Source organism: Meriones unguiculatus, chromosome 4, assembly GCF_030254825.1.
Source record: "Meriones unguiculatus strain TT.TT164.6M chromosome 4, Bangor_MerUng_6.1, whole genome shotgun sequence".
NCBI classification, from domain to species: domain Eukaryota; kingdom Metazoa; phylum Chordata; class Mammalia; order Rodentia; family Muridae; genus Meriones; species Meriones unguiculatus.
This window is the reverse complement of record NC_083352.1, coordinates 36,624,863-36,647,923: the sequence shown is the minus strand read 5'-3', so window position 1 is coordinate 36,647,923 and position 23,061 is coordinate 36,624,863. Positions and strand designations below refer to the sequence as shown.

The following is a 23,061-nucleotide window of genomic DNA, read 5'->3' as shown; positions in this document are numbered from 1 at the left end:
GTTAGTACCTCTATCCTGTGGTGAGCCCACTCCTCTCTGCTCTGTAAGCCTGAGTCCTGGCATCAGTCAGTGTTGTATTGTCAGTTTACAGACGTCGGTGTTGAGACCCAGGCAAGAGAAGAAACTTGAAGGTCAGTCCACTGTGAAGAAGGTGTCAGAAAGAAAGATGCTGAAGTCTTGCGTCAAACCATCCCTCATCTGGGTGGCATGTTAGCTCACGTCTAAATTATAGTCCCTATTGTTCAGAACACATCTATTTGATGTGATATTCAGTTGACCTTTGAAAAGCTGGTTTATAAGGATTTCTGTGGTTACCTAAAAGCTTAAATCACAATGTAAAGGATGTTTAAAGATGGCTTAGAAACAGCTGAACAGTGCTTGCTAACAGAAAATGGTTTATTAGCATAGTAGCTGGGCAGAGAGGATGTGGCTCAGCAGCACATTCGCCTCATAGAAAGAGTCTCTGGGTTCAAGTCCAGCAACACCAGAAAAAAAAAAAAGAAAGAAAGAAAGGAAAATGTAAAAGCTTTCTCTATGTTATGTTCTTTTCCTGCCCCCTTTAACACCTTTGCTTCAGAATCTTAAGACATATAGGTATTAGGGATGGAAAATAACACAATTCTGTTAAACATTGTAGATCACACACACACACACACACACACAAAATCAGTGGACAGCAGATATTCTTGGATAATCTCCTCAGATAGTGTTAAGTTTTAAAAGAATCCCTTTGTTATAGCAGACAATAAGTAGGCACGTAAAGATGGGGTGTCCCCATTTATATTAAAAATACAAATATTAAAAGTTAGGTACCGTTTTAATTAAAAGCAAAACCAGCCTTTATTTTTTTTTTAAAGTGCATTGAGCGGCGTCTTTATTTGAAATACTGAAAGTTAAAGTCGTCTTCCCTCATCTTAAGTTAATATGTGTTTTATTTGTGTGGAAACTTATGGTTTCTACTACCAAAGAGAAGTGGTTTGCTGCTAAAGGCACAGAAGATATTTTGATGAGGGGGAAGTAAATGTTTTAGAAGGTTCGTTGATAGGGCATTTTAATGATTAACGTGAACTGTGCCACATTGGTTTAATAGTTTACTTAGATTTGAGATATTTTAATTTTCCACTAAATTTTAGTATTTCAGAGCCCTTTAAAACTCAGAGTGCACAGTAGTAAAATTAAATGTTTGGATGGTTTCTGAGTTATTCAGAATAGCTTGGTGTGTTTCAGAACTGATATGGGAGTAACGAGCACTGGCTGGCTCCTTGCTGGGTTATGTAAATACAAAGTGGCCCATTTAAAGCACAACATGAACCCAGCCCGTGCTCCCTTGCCAAGCCTTGGGCCTTGGGAAAAGAACTATGTCAGAAGCACAGTCAACTATTCTGGACAACTCTGTGTTTTCTGGCCCTTGTCACAATTGTTATTATATTTTCATTATTTAAAAAAAAAATCATGTAGGTTATTGACAACCTTGATTCTAAGAAAAAGTGAAATAAGGTGTTCCTAGGCCTCAGTGGCAAGGGAAGAGGAGGGGATTAGAAACCAGTAGATGACACCTGTGTGGTCCTATTAGTGCCTTGTCTGACCTCCCTGTTTTCCTTTCTTTTCAGAAGGGGGCTCTCCGAAGGCCTCAGGAAGCACAGCCCTGCCAAGAGCAGAGATCCTCTACCTACAAATTTTACCAGAAACGTACAGAAAGCCATTGATAAATACACCAGGTGAGAAGCACTCGTTTTCAATGCTGCAGGTGACCCATCATGGGTACAGGGCAGGGTGGTGGTGGTATGAATCAGCAATATGGTTTTGTTTTTGATCAAGTAGAAAAATGATGCATTACAAATTGATCGTTAAGCCAGTTTGCTTCACAGTGGGCTTCGCAAATACAATCAAGGACGCGGGCCCAGAGAACCCAAGCCTGTCCGGAACGCTCCCTCTTCCCAGCTCTCATGATGTCTATCACCTGTGTTCCTTCCTGCAGTGAGTCCCCCTCATCCTTTTCGTCCGGTGGGAGCCGCACTCCCACGGAGGCCCACAGTTCATGGTCTTGCTCTTCCACGCAGAGTTCCACCACGGGATTTTCTACGGAGAGGAGCTCAGTTTCTTCTTGGAGAGATGATGTATGTCTTTTGATAGTTTCAACAACCCTGGGGGCACTCATTTATTTGTGTGCGAGGGCTCACGCTTGACCGTGACCCCATTCAGAGGTCAACTCTGAATAGCTTCCGTTGTCACTCCTTCCTTCTGAGACAGAGCCTCTCACTGAACCTGGAGTTAGTGCAGCCTGTCTCCATCTCCCAGGTACACGTTCCCACACCCCAGCTTTCACTTGAATGCTAGAGATCCAAAGCAGGCCCTCACTCTACAGGATGAGCTATCTCCCCTGCCTTAAGAATTGCTTTCTTATGTTTTTCCCACCTTACAACCCTGCCTAAACTTATACTGCACATAACTTTTAAGTACTATCCAGTACCTAGAAACTCGACATAAAGCCTTGACAGTTAAGAACTCAAATAAGAGAAAGTTTCAGAAAAGCAAAATCTGTGAGATATACCCATGATTTAGAGGATCCTGGCGCCCCTACCTGTAACCCCAGTATTCTTTTTTTTTAAACATATTTATTTATTTATTTTTTAATTATGTGTACAGTGTTCTGTCTGCATGTATGCCTGAATGCCAGACGAGGCACCAGATTTTATTATAGATGGCTGTAAGCCACCATGTGGTTGCTGGGATTTAAACTCGAGACCTCTAAAAGAACAAGCAGTGCTCTTAACCTCTGAGCCATCTCTCCAGCCCCAACCCCAGTATTCTAAGCCAGATATTTCACTTTTACCTTCTAATCTGAGACAAGGCCATCAATTTTAATCCTACTTTTTGTAGTTTGTGACTGTGGAATTCTCAGATGGGTGACATACTTAGCTATAGTTCTGGTTTCCCTGAGATTTGGAAATCCTTTGTCTCCTTTGTCTTTCTCCCACCCCCAGCCGCCAAGATGATGGCTATGGAAAGATACGTAGCTGTATCTATGAGGAAACTCGATTGAGTCTCATAATTGCTGTTGTAAACCTTACCTTTATTTAACAGCTAATGAATGTGAGACTTAATATAGGATGTCATTGGCCAGAAAAGTAAAATTTGGTACACTCAAGTACCTGGCTACAGAGTCCATTATTCCACCTTGTTTTACTCCTTCTTATTTAGTGCTCTTCAGTTTATAAATGTTGATTATGAAGCCTGTGTTCTATAGCTTCTAGTGAGGTTTCTATGCGGTGAGATCAGGTATATCAGGGCGATGTGGGCATAGACTAGTGGGGTATTTGAATAAGGGGTATTTGAATATTGTATGTAATTGGGTATTTGAATATGTATGTAAGGGGCACTTGAATATGCATGTAATGCGGTATTTGAAACTTCCATTTTAGGAATTTGACAAAGTCAATGCACAGAAAGTCCAGCAGCTGTTTTGGGAGGTTGAGGAAATGCTGTTTGAAGGGAAAGTGAGTCCCCAGACCCAGAATCTCCTGGCTGAATGCAGTGAGTGGACAAGGAGTTATCTCCATCTTAGGTATGCACACGGCTCTAAACCTCTTCTGAGACGGGGTTCCGATCTACACACAACTGATTTCCGTTTATTCAGCCGACAAATTTGAGAGCACTTACCCAGCTGGAGTGCTTATCCTGAGCTCAGTCCCTCCTTGAGAAGCCACAGCCTTTATAATAGGTCCGAAGGATAACCTGACACAAGGCAGTGTCCCTTGCCTTGTCCACTTGTCAGAAGCAAATCTAGGTCCTTCTCAGAATGTCGTCATAGGCACGGCAGATGCAAGAATCTGAGGAGTGACCCTTTATCTCCACATTCATTCTGTGGGAGGGGAAGGCATCTGAAATCGCTGGGAGCATGAGCATGGGGGTGTTGGGGGAGTGGGGGATGGCAGGTGGGGGAGGTAGTGGTGCTGCTCCAGAGGCTGAGTGATCATTTGCTAGATGGCCCTAGTCTATCGCTCTTTCTACTCTTCTCCACATCAAAGGAGACATTTATTATTCTCTACATTCAGAATGTAAAATCTGGTGAGAATGAAGCTTTGCCTTCTTCGCTAAGCCTTGCTGGTTAGGGGAAAAAAATCCATTGTAATGTTCTTGAGTTCTGAGCTGAGGAGGGTGAATTAGTACACTAGATAAATACACATGGCTTTTCTCATTAGCTTGACAAGGAAATTTTAAAAACATATCTTATCGAGGAATGGCAGTGCATGCCTCTAATCCTAGCATTTAGGAGGCTGAAACGGGGTGGGGAGGGGTTAGTTGAAAGCCAAGCTGGGATATATCGTGAAGCCGTGCTTTAAAAACAAACAAACAACAACAACAACAAAACCAAATACTCAACAACAAAGAGATCTTGCCTGGGCAGTTTTAAACAGTTCTTCATAAGCTCCTTAAAAAATACAACATGTGCAGTGGGTAAATGATTGTGGGCCTACCCTTCTCTGGGCATGGTACACTTCCCCAAATGCCAGAAGCTCAGGCTTGTTTCTCTCACCGTCATCTTACATTTTAATTTGAAAACCAAGAAGAGAAGATAGAAAAAGGAAAAGCCCATAAGACATGTGTGTATTTTTTGTGGGGATCAGGAACAGAGGGCATGGGCGGTGAGTGGTGATGGAGCCCACGCAGAATCCTGGGAATCAGACTCCAGAGACCAGACTGGAAGGAGCAGATCTAACTTTGCTGTCCAGTGTGACAGCCTTTAAATGATTCAAAGGCCAATCAGACCATCCCATGCTAGCTTCAAGCACCACTAACAATCTATCAGGTTGGTGTGACGATGAGGAAATGTGGGAGATGTGGAGGAGCAAGGTCAACTTAGGAGACTTAGGTAAAGAAGGGGGAGGCTGCCTTAAGCTCAGATCCATTTTGAGACTTCACTAGTGTGCTAGGAGTCTCTAGTGTGCAGTGGGTCAGGACTGTTCGAGGAGCCGCAGGAGTCGCTGATGCGTCACTGGCCCTTTCCTGTGGGCCTCCAAAAGGCTTGCCTCGACATTCCCCACAATTTTTATTCTCTGGGCCTATGCAAATCACCATCCACAGTGAGTTTCTCTGAGCTTCTTTGCCCTAGGCCAGTGGTTCTCAACTTTCCTAATCAAGCTACCCTATAATAGTTTTCCCTGCCACGGTGACAACCAGCCATGAAATTACCTTGTTGCTACTTCACAGGTGTAATTGTGATACTGAAATGAATCACAATGTAAATATCTGACATGCAACCCCCAGATGGGTTGCGACCCATCAGTTGAGAAAGCCTGCAATAGACATGCAGCTCAAACATCTATTCTCCCTAAGCCATACACCATCCCCACAAGGTAACTATGACTCTGATTCGTACCCTGACCAACCAATGAACATAAGTGGTGAAGGAGCCAGACACTTCTGCTCACACTTTTTGTCCAGATTGAATAGAGACATTATGCCCTCCCTCCCTCCCCCCAGCCAGTGCAAACTACACCTCATCCTGTGTGTCCTTCAGAATCAGTATCACATCCTATGTTTAAAATGGTGAAACATTTTTTCTCAGGGTCTCGGCTTTCCTTCCCTTGCAGGGTGTTAGGAAGGCAGCTCATCCCACCAACAGACGAAGGTTTTCGACACTTCCAGGGGAGCCTGCCTAGTTCTGCTAGCCACAAACCTTTACCTCCTGTCCCTGACCACATTGGCAGCATCAGAGAGTAAGTCTGCAGACGTAGCTTGCACAAAAAAGTATTAGTAGCCAGTGTGGTAGTGCACACATGCTAACCTGGGCATTTGGGAGGTCTAAGTACAGGGATTGGGTAATCCTCAGCTACTTTCCGAAAGCTCGAGGCAAACCTGGGGTACATGAGACTCTGTCTCAAAATACTTAAACCAAAAGACATTTAACTTTATTGTAGCTGTCCTTCAGTCTTCAGTGAACCTTGGTTCTAACTAATTTGCACGATGATGGGGATTTCAGCAGGGGTTGGCAGGGGGTTGGGGGGAGAGGCACAATGTTTTCCTCCAGATGCTCTGATCCTAGACTGATGCTTTGTGTTACAGATGTGTTTGGGGCATGCACCCATTCGAAATATTCATGCACTAAACACATGAGCACAGGGAATTAATGTCAGTGCATGTTTCAAAGACTCTGGAAGGTAGAATCAAACACCTCACTGTGATGGCTCGAGCCTCAAGGCACTAGTAGAAAAGAATAAAATTCTTTCTGTGCAGCTGTCTTTCAGTCACTAGGATGCTGTGATAAATCCTTTGAATTCCACTCATGCATATGGGAGACTGTGCCATCGTCAAATCCTTTCCTAAGTGCATGGAGGATGTAGCTATATATATATTTTTTTCATGATCTTAAGAAACCATTACTGTTTATTTATTCTGTTTTATGTGCATTGATGTTTTGCCTGTGTTTGTGTGTGTGTGTGAAGGTGTCAGATTCCCAGGAACTGGAGTTGCTAGACAGTTGTGAGCTGCCATGGGGATGCTGGGAATTGAACCCGGGTGTTCTGGAAGAGCAGCCTGTGAGTGCTCTTAACTGCTGAGCCATGTCTCTAGGCCCAACCTCAAAGTTTTTAACCATCTATGGGGTTAAATGTTTTAGAAGAAAGCTGGTGGCAGGTACCTGCAATTCTGGTGCTAGGGATTTGGAGCTAGGCAAATCCCTGGAGCTCACTGGCTAGGCAGCCCACCCTCCTCTAAAAGCTCCAGGATAATTAATGAGAGAACCGGCCTCAAAATACAGGGTGGATACCTATTGTACCAAGATCCAAAGTTGTCTTCTGGCTTCCGCATTCACGCACACGTATGCATGCACACAAGCTTTTAGAAGATAGGAGCTTTATCAAATATAATATTTGGTGGTGTTTCAGAGATTGGTACCACATAGATAAGTTGGAAGTCTCTCAGTGTCATGCAAGCATGATGTTCTTTTAGGCTGCAAACTCACATGTGGAATGTTTTTGCTCCTAGGTTGTGTATCTCTGGCTCTCAAATAGTTCCCGAGGTACTCTCAGACTCTGCCCTGTCAGACCCTGACGACACGGAGTCAGCTGATCCTGCACCGTATTCATCCCTGAAAGAAGAGGTGTACCACGTGGATGGAAACATTGAGGAATATTTTGCCTTCGACAGAAAACAGGAGTAAATTGAATCGTATTTGGCCTACTCCGTAGCATAATATCAACTGATCATATGCTTTTATTATTTCGTGTCTTTGTTACTTATAAAAGGTTCCTTTTTTGAGGAAGAGAGAGAAGGGGAGAGAGAGAGATACTCCAAAGGTTTTTAGATCCTGATAGGAAGTGTAAATGCTAGATCAGGACATTTCATTCTTCCTGAGAATGTACTAGAGAGAAAGCAAGTGGACAAGGGTGTTTGCACCTCATGGCTTGGGCCTCCAGGGTCCCTATACTTAGCTTGCTGGGGATCAGGAGGAACTTCGAATCTTGGTGCTAAATTTGTATTTTCTTTTAAACGACAGTGATATATCACGACAGTTTGACTCATGATTAAAAAGCAATACATTAAAAAGTAACCAGCTACCAAATGAAGTCCTAGAAAGTCTGTCGCATGGAGCGTCTTTTCTGGCCACTGTGGAATTAAAATAGAAATCAATAGTAAATCAAAGAGAATTCATCCAGAGAGAAATTAGGCAGATGCTCCTGAATAGTCCTTCTCGAGACAGTTGGAGATGGGAATACCACACACCAAAACTGATGGCCCCCAAGAACAGGAACTCAAAAAGGGGTGTTGTAGCACCAAATGCCTGTGGTTAGAAATAAACAAAGGATGTAGGCTGGTGGGAGGGCATACTCCTGAAAAAGCTATCTTTCTACTCCTATGCACATGCTGTGGCACACATGTCCACACAACATATGTCATATAGACAGACAGTGATATACATATGTATGTACATATGTATGTATATATAGAAAGAAAGTAAACTTTACAGATAAAAAAATAGAAGAAACTAAGCCCCCGGATAGTTACAGTTATAACAGAGATCAGAACATAAACAAAGAACTAGAGATTCAGAGAAAAAGATAAAAAATATCAGTGAATTTAAGAGTCATTTTTTCTCATCTGTTCTGTTTTTCTCAGTTCTGATGATGTACAATTGACAAATTAAAACCATATATTTTAAAAACAACGTTGGACTGTTTAACAAGAGAATGTTATATTTGTTGATATATATGTATATACACATATTTACAAGATAGATGATAGACAGACAGACAGGAAGTTAAAAGAAATACACACAGACAACTATTTCAACCTTGACCCTGGCTATTATAGTAATGTGAATGAGTTTCTTCCTTAGTGGAGATGAGCATCTTGGACAAAGCCCAACGCTGCGTGGCAGGAAGTGGCGCCGACACGGGCTTCCTCCCATTTCCCCTCACGACTGTATCCGAGATGCTGTGGCAGCAGAAGTGTTTGATGGCGTCTGGACCCATATGGTAGAAATACTGGAAGATCTTATTAGAAAAACCTGGGAGTCTGCACTCACAGGTACTGACTCACAGAGTTTGGCCTCCTGGGAAGAATAGAAAAGACCACACCCCCGCACCTCAGTTTAGGCTGGACCCCGAACATGACTGAAATGAGAATTAACCACTCTGCCTTATACTCAGGCAGTCTCTGATCACATGAAAAAGACATCATTGTTCGGGAGAATCGTCTCTTGGCCCCACTATGTAATCTGCTCTTCTGCCACTGATAAGATCATCACAGTAGACAGTTGTCCACTAGAGTCTCTGCCTTCTGCTTCAGGGTTATTTAATCAATATCTATAGCATAAACTCATGGTAACTCGGGACATATGTTTCTTGTTGATTTTTTCTGTTGGCACAGATGGAAAAAAACACAAAGAGAAACTCAAAGTGGCTGAAACACGATCTCCACGTGTGCTCATGTCTCATGTCAACACTGATGTTGCCAGTGTCCCCCCATCCCGAAGCTCTGAAACTCTCCACACAGCCCTGGCTTCCCACTTTAATCCACCCCAGGTATGGGCATGGTCACCCTGTCTCTCTGTTCCTTTCTCTTTAGGCCTTTTGCATCTGTTTGGAGAGAGTGTCATTTCATTCACTTCTCTTCCTAATGTACCTCACACCCTCCTGTGCTTGAGAACACTTGATAGCTCTTATCACTATGGTCAGAGGTGTATCTATCTATCTATCTATCTATCTATCTATCTATCTATCTATCTATCTAATCACTTTACAGCCTGATCCCAGCCCCTGCCCTTTCTTCTCCCAGTCTCACCTTCCCACAACCTTCCCCCCATTCCTTTCTCTCCTTTTGCTCAGAGAAGGCCCACAAAGGGTACCAACCCGTCATGACATCACAAGTCTCCGCAGACTAGGCTCATCCTCTCTACTTAAAGGTGTGTTAAACAGGAAAAAAAAACACTTAAGACAGCAAATGTTCCCTCAAAAAAAGGTAGTAAATAGCTTACTAAATGTACTTGGTGTTTTTTTCAATAAGATTAAAATGTGATATGGTTATGTACAGTGTTTAAGAGAACCACGACATTTTTTTAATCTACACCCATGCATTGCTTTAAGATATGAAACTATTATCTACAGTTCAGGAGAGAAAATTTATTTTTCCTAAATTTCTAGCCACATTGAACATTATAAATGATCCCCACCTCTTACCACTAAAGTGCCAGACATGATGAGTACTCAGCATTCATGGAACATTCATTGTTTAAATCACATGTATCCTATTACATGCTTTGAGGAAGATACATGGATGAATGAAAGTAGTCACTAACCGAATGAAATGAAATTATAGCACAGAGTCAGATGTCATATATCCTCTGTGAGGGATTAGGAAGAAGAAAAGATGGGGAGGGAAGGAAGGAGGAAGGAAAAGAGGAAGGGAAGGAAGCTGAATAATTGAGGAGAGGATTGTGTGTCTTGATGAGAGACTGAGGGTTGAGCCTTTTGGAGTGAAGCCTCAGACGGAATGTGAAGAGATGAATACTGAGGGTGGGGTTAGGCCATTTCAGACCAGGTATAGTTGTGAGTCAGTAAAAATGAACATATCTGAGACCAGCATTTGGACTGAATGTTTAAATGACAGATCACTGGAAACCACAGGGCAATGGAGCAAAATCAGGGGGTTTGGAGTTAGGAGATGCATGGAGTTTCCAATGTGTTAACTCTTCATATGTGTCTCCATGTGTGTTGAGGATAAGGATACATGGTCTAAGAATTATTCTCAGGCTCATAACCTAGGGACATGGGAGAGCTCACTGCACAATGAAGTCTTCCATTTAGTCTTAAAGATGGAGTAGCAGGTGAGGCTAGAGAGAATTAGCTTGTTCGTGGGAGGTTTTCAGGGTACCTGGGAGTCTGAACATGATGCCTAACTCAGTCTACGATGTATTGGGCAGCAGAGTAAATGGATCATTTGCAATTTCAATTCTTGATGTACACACCATTACACACACACACACACACACACACACACACACACACACACACACACCTGAAGAAGAAATTCAGTTGCCAGTAGAATGACTAAAGGTTTGCGCTTTACACATAGGGTGCAAGTTTGGAGCCTAACATAACGTGGGTTTCTCTCTTGCAAAACCTCCTGTCATTCTCTGTGTCCTGTTTGCAGCTGTAAGCTCTAAGAACTAATGGATTTAAGCCAGTGTGTGGCATCAAGTAGACACTCAGTGTTGGCTCCCGTTATAATCACATGCTATTTATACATTCCATTTAATTCAATTGCTTTAGATTGTAAGTTCGGTGGGATCTTCCTGGCTGGCTTTGCTTTCTAGCATAAGACCTTTATAATAACTCCTTTTCACGTTTCCTCTTTGGAAGTAAATTTTGAAGTTACTATTTGCTTGCTATTGCTTTCAGTTTCTGATACATTCAATAGAATATCCTTTGCTTTGTTCGCTGTGAATCTGAATTCTATAAACACGGCATCTATAGTTTTGCTTATAAAGTGCTATTCTGTTACATTTTTCTCTCACTGGCCAAGTTGCTGCCATTTGCTGCCTGCTGACTCCAAACAGGCCTCCATCAATGAAATGGCCCTGGGTATTGCTTAATGCCATTCTGCTTTTAGTTTTCGCAGCTCCATCGCTTCTCCAGCAACTTCTATAACGACTTGAGTGGTGTAATGACAATTCAAGCCAAGCCGCTTCAGCAGCGACCCACGTATTTTGCAGATAAAGCACCGTAAGTATTCAGGGACAATGACCTAGCATGAGGGACAAGACGGAAACAGTCTCACAGCATCAGCCACAAAACCACCATTGCTGTGTATTAGATTAGAAGAGGTGAGGAAAGGGGAACATACCTGTGAATTCTTTTTCTCCAGAATTTGCTATTGGATTACCAGTCTTTTCCCTCCTGTTCCTCACCGATGTAGCAACAGAAATGTCCATTTCTTCAACGTGTTCTCCAGAGAGGGTGCAGTCTGTGTGCTGTGCGTTTCCTATTGTCCGGAAACTTAGGCACAAGTAACCAACATGATTTTCTTTTCCCAGGAACGAGCAAGATGACAAACTCCCTGTGGGAGGGGTTGGAGCATCCTCACGTCACCGACTGGGCCGCATCCCAGACCCCCGGGGACCCCTGACTTCTGCCAAGAAAACACCAGTGCACAGGAGACTACCTTCAATTGCTTCAGACCCACAGAGGCTGAAAACGCCCACCGTTTACAGCGATGAAATTCTGAGGGGAATCAAACTGTGAGTCTTGTTTCTTTCACGGCAGACTAAAGGTCACAAAGGCCACAGGCACTTGTCAGTTGGGGTTGATGGTTCCTGAGAAAGGACTTTACACCATGTTTTTCTAATGAGTTCCTGTGTTTGAATTTGTTCCAGCAGTGTGGGTCAGCTAGAATAAGAGCCCATGCAAATGCCTGCAGCTCAGGCAACTACGGAAATTAAACTGAATGTGGGGTGAGCGTGGATTAATTTAGTGGCCCCATCTGTAAAATTGATAACTAATGCTTCTAAATTACAAAACGCTTTTTATGGACAGGCTTAAGTTAAATTACACACAGCCAAGCACTGGATAACAATACTGCAGTCTGTTGCAGACCAAATATATGATCGTGGTCACGTAAGATTGTGGTGACTCCTGGCATCATAGCTGCGTCTGTGGGTCCACCCTGCGGTGTTTACAAAATGATAAGGTGGCCTGAGGATGCATTGCTTGACGTAGTCCCATCGTTAGGTTACACCTAGGTTATATAAAATGCTTTTAAAAAATTAAAGGGACAAGGCTCAGTGGTTCACTGGCTGCTCTTCCAGAGGACACAGGTTCAATTGCCAATACTCAAAGGATGGCTCACCTACAATTTACCCAGTATGGCTCCAGACCCAAGTGATCTGTCGCCCTCTTCTGACAGTCATGGGTTCTGCATGCATGTGATACACAGCCGTACAACACAGGCAAAAACATCCATGCACGTGAAATAAAGTAAATCTTTCTTAAAGTTTAGAGAAGTGTTTTGCTTTTACTTAACAAATATCATTGGAGGCTAATGAGACATGAACGAGAAAGCTATTTATTTCTTCCTTCAGTGTAGGACTCCAAGGGGCGTCCCACCCACCGCCCCTCTTAATTGTCAGGAAATGCAGTAATAATAGCAGCTGTTTGTTGATTTTTCTTAACCAACATCCAAGTAAACTGTAATTATTCTGTACTATAAACCTACACATCCTCCCCAAATCTAAGACGAGGAAACAGTCTGAAAGAAGTTGCAAACTTCTATCTTACCAAAGATCAAAGCACTGGGAAGCATGGCTCGGGAGTCCACCTCCTGGACCAAGTGTCCTAGCCTCCACTAATAAGGCAGAGACTGTAGAGAAAGAGAGAGAGAACACTCAGGTCCCTGCAGGACCTGGGGGCAAGAATAGCTTCCAGAAGTTGGCCAGTAGTACCTTATTATTTGCTTGATCCCCCGGGGAGGAGCTGTCCTGAACACCTATATCTTGCACACTTCCCAGCACGGCTGTGCGTTCAGTAGGTAGGTGCAGGTTGATGGTCACTGCTAAACGTTTACAGTGAGTGACACTCAGTGTGAGTGTGAGTGGCGCTGGCTGCCCTGGCTTCAGATCTGTCTTCGCAGCACGCTGTCATGAGCATTGGTTTTGGAAGCAGCTGCAATCAGTAGCCCAGACTGTCCCCCTCTCTTCTGTGTACTCTGGTGTTCAGTTGTATGTTGTGTTTACAGGCAAACTGGCGTTGACCACGGACTTTCCTCAGCAGCTCCTACCTCCCGGAGCCGGTTACCCCCAATCGGCTCTGAGGCTGGGGAACAGAACACAGCCGCTTCTGGATCCCGCCCTGTTTCTGTAAGATGAATTTCGTTATGATTGCAACCATTTAGGTAGCCTGTGGGGAAACAATCTTGGCCCTTCCCCAGAAGCCAGTCACAGCAAAGAGTGATCTAGCTATCCGTGTTCTTAATCTACTTGTCTTCATAATCTACTTCTAGAATGGAAATGGCTTATGAGAACCTGGACCAAGGAGTTCTTATCAGCATTAGACACATTCACAAACTTTAAATGCCTTGCACAAACTAAGCGCTCAGTAAATTATAATCAGTGTTCTTTCTGTCGGCTGCCATTTTGTAGCTAGCCTTTTCCATGTTTGTACAGGGCAGAGGCCAATAGCCTGGCTCAGCCATGAAACCATAGTCACCAGGTTGCTCCCAGGCCTACTCCTCGCCTCCTCAGATGTAAGAAACTTGTATATGCAGGACACAGGAGGGCTGCGGTTGTAGGGACTTGAAGCAGAGAATGAGAAAACAAGCTATATTTGTCTCTCTTGTGTCTCAAGCAGCATTTAGAACACATGTCATAACAGGACCCATTTCAGAAAGCCAGAGCTATGGAGCTAGGCTGTTTAATCCCGGGAGAAATGAATCAGTAATGGTCGATGTCACACAAACAACTCTGAGGTTTCGGAAGTGAACTATTATATTTCTCTGGACCCCACTCACCCCTTGTTACGCTACAGTTTTACTGAATTTAGTTACGCGAACACGTACTCCACGTCCAGACTCAGGTTTAGATGTTGTACAGCCAACCTTACACTGAGCGGCGTGTCGATGAAAATGGGTGAATAACCGTGTGACTGAATAAGTGAATGAATAATTGAAACATAGGGGTTTTGTTGTTGTTGTTGTCATCGTTACAAGGATTTGTTTCATTCTTAAAAAGAACGGATTACCTTCCATTTAGTACAGGGGAAGGCACACACAGAACCGTGTTTTCAGTGCAATGCCTGACAGTGTCGAGCGGTCACCCCTCCGGGAAAGAACCATTGTTCTGGAGCAGCTCTCAAGGCCCAACACAACACATACATTCCGGGTAGGTTCAGTGCCATCTTTGATTTCAATTTGAAATCAAAACAAAAAGGATAGAGCTCACCTCTATTTTTCCTCTTTCTTTTTTTCCTCCTAACAGTCAGATACACCGCGAAAAGGCTCCCTGACACCCATGGAATCTGTTGCTCACACTTGGACCGGTCAGAGCATTTTGACAGGTTGGTTAGCTTCTTCCACTTGTAAAGTTAATAGCAGGAGTTGGGTGTGGTAACACACTTCCGGCATCTCGGTACTCAAGAGGCTGAGGCAGGAGGATGGGAAGATGGGGTCCGCCCTGAGCTACACAGGGAGGGTGTCAAAGACAGAGAGGAAGGAGGGACAGAGAAGAACACACACATAGAGACAGAGAGAGCATACAGTGGTGCTATTTGTGAGATTTAAATTTTTCAGAAAATAAAACTGAAGATTATCTACGTTGATACACCTGCTTTGGCCATGTAGGAGGGAAGAGCAAGCGCCTGTGGTCCATGGTTAGTCTGACCTTAGACACCATGCCAGACCATCACCTATGTGCCGCTGAGTGGCGAGTTGCAAAGGGAAAAGTGCTCTTCATTAACCAGACCCCACTCTCCTCAAAGGACAAGCTGCCTTCAGAGAGGCCACTGTCATTTCTTCTGTTGTCTTTTCATTCCTTCTAAATGAGGCCCTTATCCTGGATCCTCTCTGAAAATCTAATGTGACAGCACTTGATAAAATTAATACAGATTTGTTATGTGTTTTATAGTGCAGGGTTTTATGTAAAAGTACCTATTCTGGGCCTAGTGAGCTAGTGGCAGAAGAAAGTTCTAGTGGGGGGTAGGGACCAGTGATGTTTTGATTTTTTAACTAAATTTTTATTTTTTATATTAATTACAGTTTATTCACTTTGTATCCTAGCTGTAGCTCCTCCTCTCCCAATCCCACCCTTCCTCCCTCATCTCCTCCTATGCCCCTCTCCAAGTCCACCAATAGGGGAGGTCCTCTTCCCCTTCCATCTGACCCTAGCTTATTGGTCCCATCCAAACTGGATGCATTGTCCTCCTCTGTGGCCTGGCAAAACTGCTCCCCCATCCAGGGGAGGTGGTCAAAGAGCTAACCCTTGAGTTCAGGTCAGAGACAGTCCCTGTTCCCCTTATGAGGGAACTGACTTAGATACTGAGCAGGAGTTCTTTTTTAAAGTGTACCATAGTTCCTTCTGTCCACAGATGAAGCATAGCATGTGACAGGCAGATCTGGAAACTGATGTTCCGTTTCCATCCTGGTGCCACTGCCTACAAGCTGTGGAAGCTCAGGAATGTTCCCACCTCTTTGGACCTCAGTGCCTTGTTTGATATCAGGCCACATGGATTAAAATCATCACTGGAAAATCCATGAAAAGGAAATGATAGCTAGATGCTAGATACATACCGTTTGCTCTGAATTTTAAGCCATTTGTGTTAAGGACAGCTGACGTGTTCAGGAACTGTATTAAGAGAAGGTTTTAATAAGTTATGACTATAAAATTAAATTAGACAAAGATTATGTAGCACATTTATTACTGCTTTAAATCAGTCCTTCCTTAGCCTTGTGATGTCACAGATTTCAGAATTTTTGTTTAGTGAGGAGACAAACCCAGGGTCCTTTGTATATAAGATAAATTGTCTAAGACTGATCGACATCCTAGAACTTGCTTTTTGAGAAAGTCATACTACATAGCCCAGACTGGCCTTGAATTTATGTTATCCTCCTGTCTCATGCTTCCTGATGCTACAAGCACAGGTATGTGCCATCACACACCGCCTGTGGATGCTTTAGGCTCTCAGCCTCTGGTTGTCCGGTTATGCAATCATTCTAGACACCAGTGGCTCTTCAATGACATTGTTAGTGATGATAGTACTTTCTCTTAAGGGCAGATATGTTTCATTGTCAGTTATTGGTGTGTGTGTGTGTGTGTGTGTGTGTGTGTGTGTGTGTGTGTGTGTGTGTGTGTTATATGTGCCTCCCATCAGTTATGTCCCTCAATCATTCCTCCCTCCTTTTGAAGCCTTGGAGAGCCTGGAACTCTCTATGTAGGCCAGGCTGGTCTCAGGCTTGCAGAGCTCTACCTACCTCCGCCACCCAAGTGCTGGGATTAAAGGTGTGCATCACCATAACCAGTTCCATCTTACTTTTAGAGATAGGTCTCTTACTAAACCTGGAGCTCATCAACTGGCAAGATTGGCTGTCCACCAGTCTCTGCTTCTCCAGCTCTGTCACCATGCCTGGATTTTTCTGTATGTGCTGGAGCTCCAATGCTCTCATGATGAGCATTTCACTGACTGTGCCATCTCTCCAGCCCCACAGTTACTGCTTTAACATAGTTTGTACTGTGTGGGAGAAAGAATGTTTCCATCTTGGTTTTTAAATAAGTAATGATGTACAAAGGAACTGCTCACTCTCTGCCAAGGGTAAAGGCTAGGATTCAGCATCAAGAGGAGGACTGGGGATGTGGTCAGTACACTCCTGGCTTGTGCTTTGCCCTTTGTTTCAACATTAACACTGAACAACAAATCAGGGTGGACAAAATGGCTCAGTGGGTACAAGTGCTTCTTGCTAGATAACTTGGGTGATTCTAGGAATTCACGGTGGAAGAAAAGAAGCAATGTCCAAAAGTTGTCCTCTGCCTACTGCAATTGCACTGCGCTACATGCATGGTGTAGAATTACTTCTTAGACTCTTGAACACTTCTCTACTCTGGCTAATTCCTAAATAATTGACACAGAGAGGCTATCTTTTTTTTTTAAATAAGCTTTAAAGCACTAGAGCTGAGCAGATATCAACTCTCTAAGCTATTTTGCTATTTCCCAGCTACACAGCCTTAATCATTCCCGTCTGCATTGCTTATATCCCATCAGTCTGTCCTCATGTCCACATGCTCATGGTCCATACTGCCTCATGGTGATTTCCTTCTCTCCAGCTTCCTCTCCTCCTGCTACATTTTCTGCTTCCTCTTGTCTTCCTCCCACCTTGTGGTCCCTCTCAGACCCCAAGCCCTGGAATCTAAGCCCCAGCTACCTCTCTTAAGCCCAGTTCAGGCTGTCAACAATTTTATTAACCAATCAGAGCTAATTGGGAAGCATAGTTACACAGGGTCACTTGGTGTACATGAGCATGTGCTTGTCTGGAATGTAACCAGATCTTGGGGGTCAGTTATTAACAATTGAATACACTAGGAGCACCAGACCAACCCCCCAAACATACAAGCACACATACAAACACACATACACACACACATACCCTGGATGCCCTGGAACTCACTGTGTAGATATGGCTAGCTTGAAAGTATGGCAATCCACCTCTCTATGCCTCCCAAGCTGTAATTAACCACACTTAGCAAATAAAAAAATTAATCTAGCATATTTTAGTCCATGCTTTAAGAAGCATTTAGTCTAATGGAAAAATGAAAAAGACCGAGAGACTGAACAGGACTGCCTCTGTCAATAGCCAGATGGTAAGACTTGGAGACTTTACAGAAATAAACATTGTCTGGATCATGAGAAGAGAATGGAAGCCGACCACCAAGACTAAGTAGAAGGCTAGTCCTGGTGGTGATGGGAGAAAGAACTGAAAGGATATAATGAGCTCCCTTAGGAGGTGTTGATTGCATCATGCCAAGTAGACATGTCTAGCAGGTTTTTAGGGTACAGAGAGGTTGAGGTGAAGAGAGAGAACTGGGGTCTGTGTTAGTTTTAACTACAAATGCCTAATCTTTCAAACATTAAATTACCATAATCCCTTAGTGATGTTTATAGTAGCTATTACCATTGGTGCTCAGAGGTCTTTTGCACAAAAGAGCCATAGATCTGATCAAAGTTTCCTAAGAGCCACATTTCTGTCTTTCTAAAAATTTGTTTTCTTTTTGTCTGGCAAGCGGGCACGTGGATTTCTCGCTAACTCTGCTTCCAGAACAAAGAGCATCAGGAACTATTGTCTTAACCTTCTGTGCTGTGGTAGGAAAAAAACAATTGAGATAGCTATCTCCAAAAACGGGGTATATGTTTCATGGCTGGCATCATGGCTCCAGGTTAGACATGCCTTCCTTCTCATCGTCCCTGGTCTTACACAGACCTCTGCAGAGAACATTCCTGCAAAACCCCTCAGCTGTGGGAGAATATATCCTGGCACCTGGGTTTGTTCGCAGGGGACACCCTTCCCTTATCTGGGGTTCTACTTGATGATGTTTGCATATGACCACTTTGTAGTTTATATAAAGGTGACACTAAATAGAATATTTTTAATTTTTAATGTATCGTCACATGGAACAGACCAGCCTTCTTTAGGGGTTGAGTTTTAATCTTTCAATGCAAATGTCTGTGTTCCAGGTTCACAGTACCTGCCTAAATCTTATCAGCGGGCAACTGTGACTTCGAGAAAGAGGTTCCAAGTGGCATCGTGATATTGCCGGTCCAGAATTACGGTCTTGATGGAACATCTGAAGCCTTGGCCACACCATTTGTCTCCAGAAAAGTGGAGGAACAAGTATGAACTGGTGTATATACTCATGTCTCTGACAGCAGGAGATGGTAGAATGCCCAAGAGAAACGCAAGAGAATAAGTAATTTAGTTTTGAACACTTGTAAAGCACTGTAAAGAGAACAAAAGTTGCCCTAACCCTATGGGAGGCATGCCTAAAGCTCCTTGGGCCTCTGCACTTTGCCTAAAAGACCCTAACAGGTCCTTAAATTTCCTTTTTCCATTACGTATGCTTACAATTAGTGTTCACACAGTAATGACACGAGTGCATTTCCTAAATGTGCATTTTGTAACTCTATACCATCGCACTCATGTTGGTCTCATTCTTTTAACGATTCCATCAAAACTAAATAGCAGTCATATTTGAGGCAATTTGTCCATTTGAAAAAAGGTTCTGGTTCTTCAAAAACATCACTGCATGTTCAGTGTATAAAGTGATGGGTTTCATAATGACAATATTTTTTTCATACCTTTGTTACTGAGTGATTAGTTGGGAATATCTGGGAAATGTCTTGTAATCCAGTTGTGTTAAAAATGCAACGGTGAACTAGTTTTCACTGTCAAAGTCAGACAGTGCATTTAAAAGTATCTCACCTTTAAAGATGAATGGAAGCATAATCAAAATTTATTACTTTTGGTTCCAAGGTTAACATTTCAGTTGATGTGCTTGATAACTGGTCAGAGGGAGCTGTAGCACCACCATCCTTTCTTAGCATCATCCCAACCTGGTCTTTGCCCTGACGTCACTTCACTAGAGCCTCCCTGAGCCCTTGCTGAAATCAGCAGTTCCCTCTACTCTCTGCCCTTTCCCCGTTCCTCCGGTCCTATGGGCAGCCTGACTACTACAGTCAGGGGAGTGAAAACTCGAAGAAATGACATTTAGAGGCAAGGCCCCTGTCTGGTACTTATTCCTGATTCACATTCAAATACACACATCTCAGACCAGCATAATTTCCCTTGTTTATCTGTTATGCTACATCAGCATAAATCTCATTGATCGAAAATGAGACTTCACATATGTACACCTGTACGTATATGCCACTTAAACATAGGATGAATTGTTTTCAGCACATTTCTTGCCAGAAGAAGTGAGGATCTTTGCGGGTGAACTGACCATCCATCTGTGGAGAGTAGCGTTGGATCTGCTCTTTAACACAGAACGACAAAGCAGAAGTGATTTCAGACCTTTGTTCTACTTGACAGTTTCTCCTCCCCACTCCATTTTCTGCAACAGAGCAACAGGTTGCCATGTTGACACTTCTTTCTAGGTAGTGTGCCTAGTACTCAGTCTCTCCCACCAAAACGTTTGCAGCCTCATCTGAACTAACTCTCATCAAGAGCTGTGGAGGCTCTTCCGAGAAAATATGAGTCTGAACGCAGCTGCTCCCCACCTAGAGGATGAGCGTATGGATGAGTGGCTGGAGTCCCGCTTGCCAGTGCCCACCTGGGAGCTCGGTGCTCCACTGTTAGCGCAATGAGAGCCACGGCTGTGCTCTCTCACAGCCACTCAGCTCACTTCATATCAATCCTTTGGTAGCATCCAACTGTTTCCCCCTCACCCCAAAGTCTGAAAAGGGAAGTGGCTAATGGGACATCTAACAATTAGGTGGTGACTCCGGGACAAATTATTATTCTTTACAGAGAGCCACAGAAGTGACTTAGTAGCAGCCTTGCCATGTTTGGTTTCCGAAGCTTGCAGTTAGAGACGTATTATCTATAAGTAATACATTCAAAATAGAACCAGGTACAGTTTTAATCATCCAGGCATTTTGTTTGGAAAGCAAAGCTAGAGGACATCTAAAACTTAGAGATCTTGCAGAGGCAAAAAGTGAGCTTCTCTTGGGATTTCTGCCTGTGTTAAAGACACTTTATTTCCAGGTGAGATGGGAATTTACAAGCTAGTAAATGGTGCTTGGGTGAGGATGGCGCTGTTTAGACTGAAAAGGGAAAACTAGGGGGATATGCTTTTATGATATTCTACTGTCAAAAATGAGTCTTATCTTAGGCTCTCTGTTAAAAACTGAAATCAGAAATTACTTCTGAGACAAAATTTCAAATTCAGTTTAATGGCTCCATGAATTAAAATATCTTTAATTTATCCCAAGCCAAAGAAAGAATGATGGAATTTTGAAATAATTTAAGAAAATATAAATGATAATGGAAATGGCTAGATTTTTAATATATATTGCATGTATATATGTATATATATGTATGGAAGCATACATCTTTATATTTGTGTTACTCTGAACCAGGATGGAGTTTCTTTACTGGGAGGTTCATTTTGAATGCCATAAATCATTTCAGTATATTTTTACTATCATTGTTTTCTTATAATGATGGGTGATTGTTCAGAAATTTTAACCAGTTAATTTTTAATAAAATATAAAAGTTAAAGAGTTTTCAGAATATCACTGAATTTATAAAAACATCCTTACATTTCAATTTTATGTGAGTTCTGCAACTACATCTGACTTTTCAGTTTCTAACACACAGACATTTCTTCCTTCCTTCCTTCCTTCCTTCCTTCCTTCCTTCCTTCCTTCCTTCCTTCCTTCCTTCCTTCCTTCCTTCCTTCTCTTTCTTCTTTTGTTTTGTTTTAAGCCAGGCTTTCTCTGTGTTGCCTGGCTGTCCTAGAACTTTGTAGACAAGGCTTGCTTTAAGTGAACAGGGCAGTTATGGGGGGGGGGGGGAGGACGAGAGGGAACAATGGTAGTTCTATTTAAGTAACCGCGGATGCGTGCACGTTATTTCAAAACTTGAGAATAGATACCTGTCACACACACACACACACACTGGCTCCTCAATACAGTAGTTTAAAAGCTCAGGCAATACTCTTAGTGATTCTGTACGCTAGTTCAGACAGTGACTTACTGTTAGGTCATAAGTAAACGGAGCCAAAAAGGTCTCTCAGCTAAGGCTTGCATCTGACTACAAGAGGTCGGATGCTGGCCTGATACCTACCGGCCATGGAGAATCACCTGCAGCAAAAAACCAGAAGCTACCCTCGGAGGGGGGTGCCGCCCTTCTGCCGGGTACCACACCTGTTGGCAAGGTGCCCTCCTCAGGAGAAGATTCCTCCCCACCGAGCTCACGCCTGGCGGTGGTGTGGGGGGGGGGGGGAAGGAGGGGGGGGCACGACAGGTGTGGACTTCACGTTTGACTTTAATCACGGGTACCAACGGAGGTTCCGTCGCATTGGATTCCCAAGAACCTCCGAAAAATAAAAAAATAAATGTTCAGTGCCCCAGTTACCTCACTTCCGATGAAGCGAATGACTCCCGGGTTGGGTGCGAGAGGGGTGAGCAAGCTGGCTACCCGGGTTGGGGTTGCAGCTGACAGGTTCGATTCCCGCTGCGGATCTCTAGATCTGCAGAATCAGGAAGGAGGGTCACGGAGAGCACTTGGGAATCACAATCAGCTGACTTCCCTGCCCTCACCCCACCCCCCGAAGTCGGATCCTGGAGCTGCTCCGTATTTGGCTTCTATTACATATTTACATACTGGAGGGAGCAGGAGGGAGGGCGGGAGGGCGGAGGGAGGAAGAAGGGGGGGGGGGAGGAGAAGAAAGGGCTCGGAGGCTGGCTTTGAACTCAGACATTCACTAGCTTCTGTCTCCTCTGAGTGCTGGGATTAAAGGTGTGTGCCACCACGCTCTTTAGCTGCCTTTTAGCTGGGTGCCCAGCTCTTTCTTCTTCATAACCCCAGGCTGGCTTCAGATTTTCTAGGCAGATGACAATGGCTTTGAACTCCTGATCCCCCATGCCCAAGTGTTGGAATAGTAGGTGTGTGTCACTACACCCAGATAATTTAATTACTTTTAAGTAGGCAGTAAACTTTTTCCAGCAAATTCATAATAGACAGATAGGTCTGGGTTGGTTGTCTCTGTCGGTCTTCCTATGGGGCTCCTGTCCCCTCCAGCACTCCTGTCCGCTCCAGGTCTTTCCATCTTCCCCCAGCACTTCCGCAAGACCCCGGGAGCTCCACCTTCTGGCTGTAAGTCCCAGTATCCGTCTCCACCTGCTGCTGCTGCTGCTGTGGCGCCTCCCAGGGGACAGGCAAGTTAGGTTCCTGCCTGCAAGCCTAGCAGAGCATCGTTAACAGCGTCAGGGGCGGGCTCTCTTTGCGGGGGGGTCTCAGGTTGGGCCTGTCATTGGTTGGACATTCCCTCGCTCGCTGTTCCCTCTCGAGCTTCTTGGAGGC

At 43.8% G+C, this 23,061-nt stretch overlaps 1 protein-coding gene and 1 long non-coding RNA gene across 3 annotated transcripts in view; one reads left to right on the top strand and one right to left on the bottom strand.

The window, feature by feature from the left end:
- Positions 1-21,260, top strand: part of Fam149a (family with sequence similarity 149 member A) — a 48,619-nt gene extending 27,359 nt beyond the window's left edge. Inside the window, exons 2-14 of one of the 2 annotated variants that reach the window (XM_021652713.2) lie at positions 1,611-1,718; positions 1,979-2,117; positions 3,423-3,565; positions 5,595-5,720; positions 6,988-7,158; positions 8,339-8,529; positions 8,872-9,026; positions 11,113-11,225; positions 11,537-11,740; positions 13,234-13,354; positions 14,246-14,374; positions 14,471-14,549; positions 18,711-21,260. In XM_021652713.2, the coding sequence (XP_021508388.1) occupies positions 1,611-1,718; positions 1,979-2,117; positions 3,423-3,565; positions 5,595-5,720; positions 6,988-7,158; positions 8,339-8,529; positions 8,872-9,026; positions 11,113-11,225; positions 11,537-11,740; positions 13,234-13,354; positions 14,246-14,374; positions 14,471-14,549; positions 18,711-18,784 (1,753 nt within the window). In that variant the 3' untranslated portion in view covers positions 18,785-21,260. The remainder of the gene's footprint in view (positions 1-1,610; positions 1,719-1,978; positions 2,118-3,422; positions 3,566-5,594; positions 5,721-6,987; positions 7,159-8,338; positions 8,530-8,871; positions 9,027-11,112; positions 11,226-11,536; positions 11,741-13,233; positions 13,355-14,245; positions 14,375-14,470; positions 14,550-18,710) is intronic. The other variant, XM_060381667.1, reaches the window with a different exon arrangement.
- On the bottom strand, positions 9,599-11,528 carry LOC132653620 (uncharacterized). The gene is made up of 2 exons (XR_009591371.1): positions 11,347-11,528; positions 9,599-11,247 (listed from the first exon to the last, which is right to left on the bottom strand). It is a non-coding gene; the product is annotated as an uncharacterized LOC132653620 (long non-coding RNA).
- Positions 21,261-23,061: the final 1,801 nt, after the last annotated feature.